This window comes from Apteryx mantelli, chromosome 6, assembly GCF_036417845.1.
Source record: "Apteryx mantelli isolate bAptMan1 chromosome 6, bAptMan1.hap1, whole genome shotgun sequence".
Classification (NCBI taxonomy): Eukaryota; Metazoa; Chordata; class Aves; order Apterygiformes; family Apterygidae; genus Apteryx; species Apteryx mantelli.
Genome location: NC_089983.1, coordinates 28,210,759 through 28,225,469, shown reverse-complemented (window position 1 = coordinate 28,225,469; position 14,711 = coordinate 28,210,759). Strand labels below are relative to the sequence as shown.

Below are 14,711 nucleotides of genomic sequence, written 5' to 3'. Positions count from 1 at the left end.
TGTAGTTAAGTGCAATGGGTTTCGATTTCAGCCACTGTACCAATGTGGGGATTCAGGAACGTTAGAGAAAAAACTGTGAACAACATGGCTGCAAAAAGGGATGCCAAGATGCCAGACTTGCTGGTTTTTGGAGAGATTTATCTGCATCTTGTATCTGATTGAATGTTACCTGAACTAAGCCTCAGCCAGCTTGCTGTCATCCAAATCTTGTATCTCAGCCAAGTCTTTTGGAAGCAAATGCTCTGCCTCAGTGAAGAAATCTGTCTTTTGCCACGAGATATCACTGCGCCAGAAGCTTGACGTGCGTGTTGAATGGGAGACCTGACAGGATAGAAGGATATTGGGCTGCCACAGAAGAGATGTTGGTTTAGGTAGATAGTCTAATGCTACCACCTCATATTTTGCTGAAGATAAAGAACAGTACAGCTTCAGCTTTGATATTTTCATGAAAACATTGGAACCAACAGTACTGAAGGCTGCTGCTGGATCTAGAAAAATCAACATGAATACATTGCAATCTACAGCTAGACGGCATGCTGGGAGAGGTGTGTGGCTTGTTCTAAACCCTGCTCAGAAGTAATGTAGATGAGAAGATGGACTGACAGGAGTAAAACCTGACAGCTTTATGTATTTGAGAGGCCTCACTGCTGTATGTTCAATAACCTTATGCAGAAAAAGAGTAAGTTAATATTAAGAGATGGTGCTATGAGTGAGAGCTTAATGATTGCTTATCTGAGAAACGCTGACTTTCTCTTCTCCATTAGGAACTCCTAATTGTCTCTATTTACAGCTGGTATAAAATACCTTCATACTTGACTTTGCTGCCTGAGAGCATAGCCAGTTACGTCCAATCTGCAGGAAACATTCTGAAGTTCCCATGACACATCTGTCATCTAGCATAAAGAAGCTGGCTGAAACTCAACCAGAAATATGCTGTGATTTGCCAGCTATGGATCTGTCCTCACCACTTTTATCATTCTATTCCAAATGAGAATTTCTTTCTTGTGTAAGTTAAAAGTTAGCGGGAAGTACTAGCTTATTATTACAAATAATGCATCCTTAAGTGGAAATGTGGATTTATTTTCCTCTCTAACCAGTTTAGTAATGAATTTTATGCAAGTTTTATTGCTTTTGCTCATTCGTGGAAAACTGCTACCTCCCATCCAGGCAGTTTTTGCAAAAATGAAATCAAGTTAGGGTTGAATTTGAGAATTTCCATATTGAGCTGCTCACATGATTAGTTATTGTTATCTACTGCTGACTCTGCAAAAATCTGTCAACTTACTCATGTCTGCCAGGCATTCGAAGAACCTAACATTGATAATTCCAAAAATCGATATGCTATTCCATGAAATAGCAGCTTATGTTTTCATAAAGGCAGTTTCCTGATCTACTCATTACAGAAGTTTCCTCTGCCTCAAGTTCTCTAAATGAATTTCACTCTTTTTTTTTCTTTTTTTGCTTTCAGATCTCTATAGTCTTTTTGTATAGAATTAAGAGGTTTCATTTCCCAAATAACTGCACACTAAGAGTTGAATAGTGGTTAATATAGATTCTTCTTAATATTAGGTACTGTTGCCACTTTCAAGATTTTTTTTTTTCTGGATACCTGTAAGTGTGGTATATAATCAGAGATGGCTAGCAGGAAATTCTGAAGTGAAACTTTTCTTCACTTTCATCTGTACAAAATTGAGGCTCTCTATAAGTAAAAAGCTGGTTAATAACCTGTAATTCTTTTAAATTTTTGAAATCTTTTTCTTCTGGCACTTGAGTTGGTGTAACACCCAAGAGGGCGTACTTTCCTTCTCTAGAGCAAGGACAATTAAAGATCATCTAATGGCAAAAATACATTAAGATAATTTTCCCTTTTTAAAGAGTTTTGTAATTATTTGGCTTAATATTTATTTTATAACAACCTCTGATACACAATAGCTAGTACAAATTACATCATCATTTTGGGCACAGGTCTGTGGTGGCTGACAAAGGAAGTGCTTGGCTAGAATAAGCAGGTATTCTTTTGTACTACAGATAATGCAAAAGAAGAAAACTTCATCCATTCAGGGAGAAAACTTCTTTGTTTTCTGCTGTGTGAAAGCATCATGTTTGCTGTATCTGAATAGTTTTCAGATGCAGATAGGTTACACTATGTTGGTACAAGTCATAATCCTATATTTCTCTTCCCCTCCTTATTTCCCTGTTTTGTGCAGAGGAGCTTTCCCCCCCCCCCCTCAAACTGCTTGTATGTTGGTGTAGGTCAGGTGAAATCTGTGTAAACTGTGAATTCTTTGGATAGACCAGGCTACTAAAAGCTATGTAAAACAGGCTAATATTTTCAGCCTAAATGAATTCTACTGCAAAGACTCATTTGCAATTTTAAAATTCATTTCTGTTTCCAAGCTGAAGCCTGTTCCAAGGTCTTAACAGATCTTCTTCTAAAATATGGATTTTCTGTGGCAAGAAAACAAGCTCTTTTGACACCAACATTTATTTTTGTACATTTTTCTTCGGTTTAATGGTCAAGCTTCTATTTTTTGTTTCTGCAGCTGTATTATGTTGTGCAGTGAATGATGAACTGTCTTTGCAATTTGCAGTGACAAAGCAAAACGATATTAAATGTTAATTACAAAAGCCAATTTTGATAAGACTAAGTCTGAAAACAACCAGTGCTGCTTACCTTCTCTTCCTTCTGGATAGAACTTTTAATTTTGTGGGCAGTAGCTTGGTATGAATATCTTGACGCGTTTGGAAATACTCATACCGTTCAGCTGATTTACCTAAAGTGTCTAACTCAAAGCCTAGACTGCCTTTCATGAAGTTCCAGTACGTTTTTTTTATAGTATCCATTTTTTCAAATTAGTTTGACTCTGAACTAGTACTTGCATCACTTCTGGTATTTTAAGTAGGTCTCAGCTCAGTTTAGGGGGTGGGAGGGGAAGGTGAGTGCGTGTTCTTGGCTTCCTTGCTGCTGGGCTGCTATCAGATTGCCAGTAAATTGCTGGTTTGAAGTTCCAACAGACACCCAAGAAATGGTAAAACACGTAGTTATGGAATAGCCTACTCTCTAGCAGGGTTCCTTTTTAATACCAGATGGTTAATAAGTGGCTTGTATCTTTTTGTAGAAAAACCTGATGAGCTGGAGAATTAGGGCTGCTCTCTGAGCATGGTTTCACTAAGCAGGAGGTTTGGTTATTTGAGAATCTTTCTTTACCTCTTGGGCTAACTTGAATGGGTAATCCGATTAGCCTGTGTCATGCATTTTCTGTTTCAAAGCTTTCTCCTTTGCAGTTTGAATAGATTTTATATGAAGTCAGATTAAAGCTGAAGCCAAATATATATTTTTTTATAAACCATGAATTTTTAATATATTTTAAATGATTCTTTATATATGGCTTACGTTGCATAAAGGTTCATCTGAAAACATACACAGTTGTATGAATTCTTGCCAGTACAAATTTGGTGCTTAAGATCATATTTGTAAATACACGTTTGAAATCTCTTGTATATTTCTAAATTTATTCTTTATTTTATTTGGTTGAAACAGTATTTTCCCCCAAATTTCAATTTTTTCATAAATAAGCTCATGAAGATATTAGTTAAGTTGTTTGTTCTGAGATTTATTAGAACTGTTTGTTATGGAAATATATGTTTCTGTTATTCTGATTTAAAGCCAAGAAAGAAGAAAGGAAAAGACATAAGTCGTCGTCTTCATCCAGTGATTCGGAAAGTTCAAGCGATTCAGAATCTTCTTCTGATTCATCATCGGATTCTGAGAGTGCTTCTGAGGAGAAATCAAAGAAAAGAAAAAAGAAACACAAGAAAAATTCCAAAAAACATAAGAAAGAAAAGAAAAAGAGAAAGAAAAGCAAGAAAAGGTCAATTTTGAGAATTTTCTTGTTATTATAAAAGGGACTTTGGAAACATTATTTGTTTTTACTCCCTGCATACCATAATAGTATCACTTTCTTATCCTATAACTACATGAAATAGTATACTCTAACTTGTGAAGTAGGTATTTCAAAGTTTGGGAGACAGCCAGTTTCCATGTTGTAGCTTGAATTTTTCTAATTTGATGGTAAAGTACAGTATAAGTGTGCCTAGCTGCTGCCACTTGTGAAGGAATGAAGGAATGGACGAACTTTCATATATTGGGCTTGGAAAGTTGCAGAAGGGCTTGGTTTGGCAAGGAAGTTGACTGGTTGTTTCATGAAATTCACTTCTGTATTCAGTCCAAATTTAAATCATGTGCAGTGTGACTCCTGAGAATGTAGTATGCAGGAATAAAGCAAAAATTACATACAAATAAGCATACTTAAGACTAGTAAAGCTCTGTCTGATATGCTGAAAGTCTTTCAGTTTCACTGGAAGATAATAAAACTGATAAGGCACTTTTGCTTCTGACAATGTTGTTTTAAGTCTAATAGTTTTGCTCACATTCAGTATGAGATAAAGCTGTGTAAGTGCAAGTCATATTTTTCCAAGGCAGCACTACAATGTAAGAAATACTCATTTAGGGCAATGCTATTGAGCAAATCTACATCCTAAGCATTATTTCTGTGGGACCAAGCCCATTTCATACAAGATTATTGTTTATACCAGCTATTTGGAATTATAATAGTTTGTAGACAATTATATATGCAAATATTCAATCTGAGCTTGACTTTTCTGATATGTTTTTTTTAAGCTGTATCTAAATTTAGAATACATGTGTGTTTGGTATTGCACCATTGGAATTCATAGATCAAAAATATTGGTCAGAAATCTACTGTACTTACGTGATTTTTTTGGAGCAAAGATACTGTATGGAAAAAAATAGTGTCTGAAACATAGTTCTGTTTGTTCCCTAGGTTTTTTGTTTCTTTATTATTGTTACAAAAGAAAAATACTAATATTACCTGTAGATTTCATCCTTCTAAATGTGCACATTTTCAGTATAATTTCTTTTTTGATCATTGTATATTAATTCAACGTAAGTTCTGATTGAAAAGTCTTTCCTCACCCAAATAACTCATTTTAAATATGAATATTTATCTTTTGTTCAAAAATAAAGCTCATCCAGTGAAAGTGAAGATGAAAACCCTGAAGCACAGCCGTTATCTACTGTCCGTCCTGAAGAAATTCCTCCTGTACCTGAAAACCGGTTCCTGATGCGGAAAAGTCCTCCTAAAGTAGATGAGAAAGAAAAAGAAAGGAAAAGCAGAGAGAAGGAAAGAGAAAGGTAATATACGTGTTTGAATCTGCCTACACACTGATGGTGGTATGGTCATATGGCTGGTTTTTCAAGACTCAAGAGTGAACCAATATTTCTTTCCTTATTGAATAGTGGCACATTGTAAGCACTGCTGGAAGAAAATTGGATTTTTGAGTTTAATCATAACTGTATTCTTTGTCCTAGAACAAAGGCTTAATGTTTAGAAATTGTTTTAGTGAATGAAAAATAACTGATTTAAAAAAGAAATGTGAATAAAATACGTTGCTATTTCATTTAGAATTTATTAGAACTGTCCTATCTGAATCTGCAACTTTTTCCTTTTTCAAAATGGAAAAATCTGAAAATCTTGTGAAGTATTTTCTTTTCACCAAATATGAAGTTTTCATTAGAAATGTTGGAGGAAGGGGAAAATTCTAATTGAGATTTATCAGATTTCATCACGTGCATGTTTAATAGATTTAACCTAAAAATAGGTAAGAACAAGTTTGCCTAGTGTCCGTATTACGAAGATTTCATTTGAATGAAACTTAGAAAGAATGGTAAGAAGAAAAGGAGAGCTAATTTATAGATGCAATTTTAATTGGAAATTACTGGCGAGATGGTTGCTTTTGGAAGCTACTTAAGAGGTTATCGATATTACCATGTCAGTTGGTTACCTTAGATGAAAGTTTTACATGGAAAACTAGCCTTGTCTAATAATTACTGATGTGCCCATATGAAATGTCATGGGTGCTATGAACATTCACTTTCTGCTATCCTGTATATCAGTAGTTAATCTATTCTAGCTGTTGTTTTTTTAAAAAAAAGAGAGACAGAGAGAGAGAGATGGCAGAAATGTTATAATTGTTCCATGTAGGATTTCATGATTGCCCATCACTGTAGCTGATTCTGCCTGTACTAGAAGAGTTGAAATGCAGTTAAATTACTATTAAGCTTCAGCTCTTGGCTTTCTACTATCTTATGGTAACGGTATCTTAATCTGATCATGCAGGTAACCTCAGCTGCTCTCATGTGAGACAGGTTGAAGTGAACTGATGGTCAGTGAAGGGTGGCTTTGTATTGTCGCTGCCTGTGCACTACAGTGCCTCTCCCAGCTGTGAGAGGATGTTCACTTCTCATGCCCGTGAATGAAACCTCACACAGGCTGTAAATCCATTGCAAATTAATTTCTCCCATATCTCTATAGAACATCTGTGCTTTAAAAATGATAAAAGAACTTAGCCCCTCTCATGAAGAATTAAAGTGTAGTCCATGTAAGTTTATGATGTGTTATTTTGTCCTGGCATGTATGCTAATCAGGTTGCAAAATGTAAAGTTGCTACCAAAAAATTTAAAGGAAAAGCCACTCCTTTTCTAATCTCAAAGAAACTTTTTACAGTTCTATTTTCCTTTTCCGATCTGAAAGAAACTTTTTATAGTTCTATTAAGGCCTCATACAAAAGCAGAAAGTATACTTGTTACTGTCTGCACTAGTAATAAAGAATGAAAGTAAATCTCTGTTTTCATTTGCTTTAATTTATGAAAAATATTTAAAATTATATGAGTTTTTAATCCTCTTTTTCTCTCCTTGCAGTTTTTAAGATAATGTTATAAGCAACATCACTTTATTTTTTTATTTTTAGTAATCTATCAAATTCTCAGTCAACGTACCAGAGAAGGCTGTTAGTGACCAGATCTGGAAGGAAAATAAAAGGAAGAGGACCAAGGGTAAATGTTTACAATTTTTTCCCCAAGCCAAACATACAAACCCACATGGTGGCACGCTCTTACTGCATTTTCATTAGGATGGTCAATTTAAAAAAGCCCAAAGAGAGCAGGTTTTATTATGCGTCATAATTGATTTGAGGGCTGAAGCTTCAAAGAAGATGACAAGGAAAATTCTCTCCTGTTTTCCAGAGTTACTGTGGCCAAAGAATAATAGCCAGTTATGCTCAAGCTTTTAAAAGAAAGTTGTGTAGATTTTGCATACTGAGTTTATTTGAAGATTCAAAAGCATGACAACAGAATGGAATATTTTGTTAAATCATAAGTGTTGTTGGCAAAATCATGGTAAAGTAATGCTTAGACATCAGAAGGAGTGGAAGGATGCGAGAAAACTTCTTTAATATTGATTAGATAAATAGTTCTAGACTTATTTTTAGGACAGTAGTTGTAAAGTATTCCCTGCTTGGAACCTTATGTCTACATGCCTCCCTTTTACTTTTCTTTGCATGAGTCAGTTTATATATAAAATACAAAATCCCATACTTGAAGAAGCAATGGTGGTTTGTGTGTGTGTATGAGTATTCAGAAAAAAACCCAAACAGTTTTACTCTTTGGGAGAGCTAGTTTGTAGAAGAGTTCCACTCTATTGGAAGGGAAAAACAAAAGTGAGTCACTTTTGAGAGCAACAGTTCTAAAAACTACGAATAGCCTAAGGAAAAAAAAAAATTCTTAAAACATCTGTTTTGTTATTGAGGCTGTATAGGTTTTGACATAACAGATGTCAGCAGTCAGAAATTCGGAACAGGAATCTCTTTACAATATCATTTGGAAGAACAGAATTAAAGAACAGTTATTAAATTAATCATGAGAAAATAGAAGTGATGATTAATTGTTTTAACAGTTTAAATCACAGTGGAAACTTGCTCTGTTCTCATTTGTGAATCTGTGTCTAAGAGCAGGGAGACTTGAAACATCAATTCTTATGAATCCCCAAGTCGGTTTAGGGAGATACAGCGCTCTGAAATATTTGTAAAACAGCTTTACTGAAATGATTGTAAAAACAGGCCACCAAAACTTTGTGAGAGGGTTGTGTTGCCTAGAATCAGCATGAGTGCAAATCAGCCAATTTATGTCATTTTTATTTGTTACTTAAGTAGAAATACATACCCATCGCTGACTGGTTCAGAATAATACTTAAGATGAAATGAAATACTAAGTATATTGTTCATATTTTGTTGGTTCTGAAGCTTTGGGATATGTGCTATAATGTTGAGTATGAAGGTAGTTAAGAAGTATCTTCCTCTTTGTGTCGTTCAAAGATCTGAATTTTAGTCCAATCTGTCTTGCTTCCTGTTGAAAGGAACAGGAGGCAACCTTCATAGAAGTGTATGTGGCTGCTGTGTTCAGTTCATGATAATCTTGTTACTGTTATATTGTGTGCTGTTATATTTGCAGTACCGTTGTTTCTTGGTTGTGGCTGAATTGTCCAAGCTGAGGGTTAGGGGCACAGCGATCCCTGTACACCTTGGGCTGCAGCACAGTGCTCCTGTTTTGTCCCTAACATGGGACACAGTGCCTCTTGTTACTGTTATATCATGTACTGTTATATTTGCAGTACCGTCACACCAGACTTTGTTCCTGCTTACTTAACATTGCCTCAGCTCTAACTAGAAACCTATTAGTAAATCTTTCAAAAGTAAATTTAATAATTACATTTTTCTTGTCTAACTTTCCTATATTCTGCATTAGTTGCATGACAGATTCCTGGAAGCTCTTATACTTCAAGAATGATTCCTGTTTCTTGTGAGAACACAGGCCCGCTGCCACCTGTTCCTGGTGGCAGCCTTTCACTTACAGTGCGGTTGAAATGGGAACACACTCCTTTACTTCTGGAGAATGTGTCGAGGAGGAGGGGACCTAGGGTACTTGCTGACCTGTTCCTTACTGGGTAAATTAAGCACACCCCTAGATGAGGAATACCTTGCTTTCTAGTTATCTTGAAATTACTTCTAATTCAAGTTTACCCAGTTAGCATAAAATGCAAATGAAAATACACAAAGCAAACACATAGTTACAAATCTTTGTGAAAGACACAGGTGAAGAAATGAAAGCAAAACTATATACTTTCTCTAAGTTGTACTAAGATGAACTTGAAAATATTTCTGTTACTTTCTTTTCCAGAAATCTTTGTTGTCAGTGGCTGTTAGAGATTCCCATTTTTCAATACATTTACCCTTCATACTTTATCATAAAGGTTCTCTCTAACGGATAAAAGCCTTTTGCTTCTATTGCCAAATTTTCTTCTGAAGTCTTCTATAAGGTCCAGACAGATTGAACTTACTGCTTTAAAATTCTTTGTATTTCATCCTTTTTCAGAGATCACCCAACCCAATCCCATAATTCATATAGGCGTTTTTTCCACTTGTTTCAGCATTCAAATGTCTCTTTGTTAAATGAGGTGTTATGTCTTGTATTTAACTGTTACATTGGATCAGAAAGGAGATAGCTTTCCTCCTTCCCCTGCCTAATAACTGCGCTGCAGCCCTGCAAACAGCTGAGTCGGTCTTGTGGCCCACTGCTGCTGCTGAAAAAGGCAGATCTTGCTTCTGGTGAAAAGGGGGTCTAGTGAGCACCAGAACTAGTGCAGTGTCAGTAGCAGGAATGTGTGGAAGTCCCCTTTTTGACAGGGGTGAGCTGTTAGATTGAGTCTTCTGATCTTGTGAAGCTACATGCTATACATTCTTTATATCAAATGGTTTTAGTAACAGAAGCATCATGTCTATCCTTTGAATTTTTAGTAATAACCTTTAAAGAAAAATGTGAAGAATTGTTTTGGTGTTGCTTGTCAAAGCTAAGAACTTTCATTGCCAGAAAAGCGAGTTGTGTTTGTCCAAATTAAAAACGACAGGAGAAGACTTATTAGCTTTGAGTACAACAATTCTGAAATAAAGTCACCTTAAAAATCAGTTATTTGATCAGACATTTGGTATCCCTGATTTAACCGAATGTCAAATATATTTTAACTCAGTAAATTAATAAATCGTCAATGTCAGCTTGGTGTAGAAATCTCGTGTCATGTTAGTTGCAGTGCAGAATCAACCACCAGGGATAAAAATCTTGCTTAGCTATCATAGCATGTGAAATTCAAAGTTATGGCCAACTTTCTTTTCTTTTCCTTTCAAGCGTTACCGGACGCCTTCCAGATCCAGGTCAAGAGATCGATTCAGACGCAGTGAAACTCCTCCACATTGGAGGCAAGAAATGCAAAGAGCTCAAAGAATGAGAGTATCCAGTGGAGAAAGATGGATAAAAGGGGACAAGTAAGATTGTTTCTTTTCAGAATATATGCACTGAAATTTTTGTATGTTAAAGTAATACCCATCTTCTCAGATTTTCTCTTGTATTATAGTAATTTTCACGAAAATGTGACTGACTTTGGTTACCCCATTGCCTCATAACTGTTCCTGTTTTTAATCATGCTCATTTGTGATTGCTGTAGATTTAAAGTTATTAATGTAGTGGTCCTTATGTGATTGAAATTTCAGTTGTGAACCTCTTTCACTTCTGACTTCGTTTTGCAGAGTGGAAGGATTCAAAATATTTAAAAGCTATACTTTTCTCTCTCCAAGGAGTGAAATAAATGAAAACAAGAAAGATAATCAAAAAAGCCCAGGAAGAGGAAAGGAGAGAAAAACATCAGACCACAGACAAGTTTCTGAAAGTCCAAGCAGAAGAGGGGAAAAGGAGAAGAAAAAAGATCGCAAATCAAGCAGTAAAGACAGGGAGACGAGGCGGAATTCAGAAAAAGACGACAAGCATAACAAAAGCAAGGCCAAGAAAAGAGCTAAATCCAGAAGCCATAGCAAAAGCAGAGAGAAATCAAAAAGTAAAGAAAGAGACTCTAGGCACAGTAGACATGATGAAAAGAGAGCAAGATCAAGAAGCAAAGAGAGGGACCATGAGAAAGGCAGAGAAAAAGAAAAGCGTTATGATTCTAGAGGGAGAGATAAAGAAAGAAGTAGGAGCAAGGAAAGAAGTAGAAGGGCAGGTTCAAGAAGTAACGAACAAGATCATAGTAAGAGCAGAGACAGGGAGAAACATAAATCGAGAAGCAAAGAGCGTGAGCATGTTAGAGGAAAACATAGTTCCAGCAGTAGAACAAGGGATCGAAGCAAAAGCAGGGACAGGGGCAGGAGAGGAAGATCTAGAAGCAGAGACAGAGATCGCAGTAGAAGTAAAGAATATTCAAGGAATAGAGATAGAGAAAGAAGAAAAGGAAGATCAAGAAGCAGAGAAAGGAGAGGTACACCAGAGAGATACAGAGGAAGAGAAAACAGGAGGAGGAGAGAATCAAGGAGTTCAGAGAGAGACGATAGTCAAAGCAGAAACAGGGAGAGGTATTCAAACAGAGAAAGCAGAAGCTCGTATAAGAGGAATGATACTGAAAGCCAAAGGAAGAGGCGTTCGAAAAGCCGTGAAAGTAGCAGTCCTGAATCCAATAAAGATAAGAAGTCTAGCAGAGATCAGGATAGAAGTCCAGACTCAAAAAAGAGACCAAGTAGTAAAGAGAGAGAATCTAAAAAATCATATTCACACAGGAGCAAAGAAAAGGAGAAGTCCAGATCCTCAGCAGAAAAAGAAATAAACCAAAAATCAAAGAGTCAGGAAAGAGATCAAGCCCAGAGTAAGGATAAAAAGTCTGATCATGAAACAAGTCCTGGAACAGATGACGACAGACATGGATGAGTTTGTGGACTTAATGTTTCCATTGTCTCAAAGTTTTAGAGACATTTTGGGGAACGCCTTTTTTAAGATGTGGACTTCAGTTTGGTCTTTTGATAATCTAAAACCTGGATCATTTGTACTGCTAAAGTTTTAATAAACTTGAAATGAAAAACACATTCTATGTGTAATATAGTGTGCTGTGTTTTAAATATTTCTTTGTTTTATGTATCCTGGTGTGTTGGCAGGTAGGAAGGTAACTTCTATGCCACATTTATTTTATACCTGATGAACTTAGAATTTTGTGCAAACAATCGCTACCTGCAAAGAAGCTTATTTCATGTGTGAAGGAGAAAGCTGCAAATATGCTACATGTCTCTTTAAAGCTAGTAGAATTCTACAAGGTGTCCATCACTACCATGTTGCTATATTCATATTTTAGTATGTAGAAAGCTTAAGGAAATTAATGATTTTTGGAGGATTTTTTTTTTTTTTTAATATGGTCAAAGTGAGTGAATGTAAGTAAATCTTCACTGTTTGCACTTCTGTCACCATCAACAGTAGAATCCATTCCTGCACTAGGGCAGTTGTCTTATGTTTGGGAATTAATTTTTATGAAGTGCTCATCTTTTGGTGTAAATTCTTCTGTAACCTCCCTTTTCTGCTCCCTGCTCTCATGTTTCTCTCTTGTGGAAAATTAATCTTGGATGCTTCAGGCTACATTGCCTTGCTGTCGTTGCTAGTTAAGGGATGCGCAGGGGTGAAAGAGATGAGCAGAATTCACGGGGGGCGTCTGCACCCCTCGCTGAGAGACAGTGCTCACTGAGCAGAGTAAGGAGCAGGAAATCCCTTCCATTTTTGCTGCTTCTTAGCTGTCTTTGAGAGAACTGTTGCTGCTTTCCAATCTTTGGGGTATTTGGGGTATTTGAAGCAGGATTTCAAGTAACGTTTTGAGAGAGGGCCTTAAATTGATTTATTATTATTATTGCTAAAAATTTGCTTTCCTTCTGAAAAAATTTCCTTCCCTTAATTCAAGACTGTCCTTCGAATTCCTGCTCACCTTCTACTACATGTGTCTTCCTCAAACAAATTCCTTCCTTTTTTCTCCTTTCACCTCATACCTCAGGGACCCAAATCTGTGTTTCTTAGCCCCACACCTTTGTATAAAAGAGGAGGAGGTTGGCTTGTATTGCTCTGGTAGTGCCCGCATATTTGCTGTGTCCAGTGAGCAGATAGTCTGTGTAATGTACTTAGTGGGCTGAGAGAAGGAGGACAGGTTGGTGTCAGCCCCAGCACTTCAGTATTTGGGCCATTTGCACTGAAGGTAGACCTTAACAAAAGTAGGTTGATGGCTGACAAATCTTGAAATTCGTAAACAAAAGTGACAGGCATTAATGTAAAGCTGTGGCAAAGCATAAGAGTGTTTTAGTAGGTTGTTTTCTTGTTTTTTGCAAATCTCTATTAATTTTATGACATAACTTGTTCTTACTGCCTTTGTGAGTTTGTCAACTTTTTTGCTATATAATAACCTACTTTTATCAGTGCATCAGATTAGCAGTGTTGAAACTTGGTATTGTGATCCTGACGGTTGTTATTCTAAAGAAAAATAACTAACAGTTATGTTTTAAAAGCAAAATATGTAGGATTGTGAACAAGAGGAACAACCCTTTTAAGGGAAGAATACTAAAAGCACAACGTACTTTTTATCAGAATAGTTTGTAGAACTGCTTTGCCTGTTCATTTTTTCCCCATGTTTTTGTACATATTTTGCATTACAGTGGCCATTTCATGCAGAATGTGTAAGATGTTTCACAAGCCCGCGTGGGTGGATGACTTAGCTGTTACTTAAGAGGAGTTATAGGAGTAAATGAAAGAACAGTACACAAAGCCACTCTGAGCTCAGTATGACTTTGGAGAAGGTCTAGTCATATTTTGGGAGTCTGTATTAAGAAAAAGCTTAAGACATTAGGCTAAAGGATTGTATGGCTGCTTGGACAAAGGCTTCCTTTAGTGCGTTTATAATCTGCTATGCAGATAACTTGCTTCAGGGTCTCTCATTTAAAAATTGTCCATTTGCGTTGTTATTCTTTTTTTTTTTTTTTTTTTTTAATAGAGCTGCCACAAAAAAACCCAGACTGTCTGTTCCTTGCTGAAGTGTGTTTGCACTGCTGGGAATATTCTTGCTAACACCACTGAAATTTCTATAAGCAGACAAACAAAACAACCTCAGCGAGGGAATAACTATGTTGACTCCTGCAGTAGAACTGAGAGGGGAAAAAATGCAAGCTGTCAGCAGTGAGACAATCCATAGGAAATAACTTACAGAATTAAAAAAAGGTTACAGTCAAAGACTTGAATGTATTTATTAAAAATCTCAAAATGAAGATTATATCGAAATGTAGTTGACATAAAGCTGTGGGAAAGATTTTAATTCAAAAGATGCATTTTTATACCTTCCATATGGATTGTCTTCCTTGTTAAAGTGGAAAAAAAATTATTTGCACACATTAAAGGAGCTCTGCTTCTTTCATAGCAGTTTAAAATTCATTTGATTAAATGGCACAAAACTCACTTTTGTTGTTTTTAATGTATTTTGTAAGAAGTTGGTCACTTTTAATTGCACTAATCTGTTGATGAGTTTATGCCTGCCTGTACTGTATTTGATGGTAAATGGTTTTAGTGCTGCTCACTTTTGTTTAAATTGAAACACAGCAGCTGCAATCTTGTCAGAGGGAGGATGTGCCAGATTCTCTTTTTGTTACCGAATTGGGAATTGAGAATGCTGATGGGAATTCAGGGGGACTGAAACGCCGTCCCTCGAACGGCAACACGTCTCCGAGCCCCAGTGGCCTCTTGCCGCCGTTGCTTTTGCTGTGCGTGTGCTGTGCTTCCTGCCTCCCTCGCTCGCTCCCTGCGCGGCCAAGCCGTTGCGGCGCCGGCCTCGTGCGGACCGCCGTGGGCTGGGCTCACAGCACCCGCGCACCGGCCTCCGCAGCTGTGGCAGAGGCTTTGGGCCTTTGGCGTAGACTGCTGGACTGTAAGCATGTTCGAAAGCAGTACTTAAGTGTACCGGAGG

General features: G+C 36.8%; 1 protein-coding gene across 1 annotated transcript in view; it reads left to right on the top strand.

Annotated features, from left to right (window-relative positions):
* PPIG (peptidylprolyl isomerase G) overlaps positions 1 to 11,826 on the top strand; it is a 32,424-nt gene extending 20,598 nt beyond the window's left edge. Inside the window, exons 9-13 of the mRNA XM_067299096.1 lie at positions 3,668 to 3,872; positions 5,048 to 5,215; positions 6,832 to 6,916; positions 10,097 to 10,233; positions 10,543 to 11,826. Of these exons, the coding sequence (XP_067155197.1) occupies positions 3,668 to 3,872; positions 5,048 to 5,215; positions 6,832 to 6,916; positions 10,097 to 10,233; positions 10,543 to 11,659 (1,712 nt within the window). The 3' untranslated portion in view covers positions 11,660 to 11,826. The remainder of the gene's footprint in view (positions 1 to 3,667; positions 3,873 to 5,047; positions 5,216 to 6,831; positions 6,917 to 10,096; positions 10,234 to 10,542) is intronic.
* The last annotated feature ends 2,885 nt before the right edge of the window (positions 11,827 to 14,711 follow it).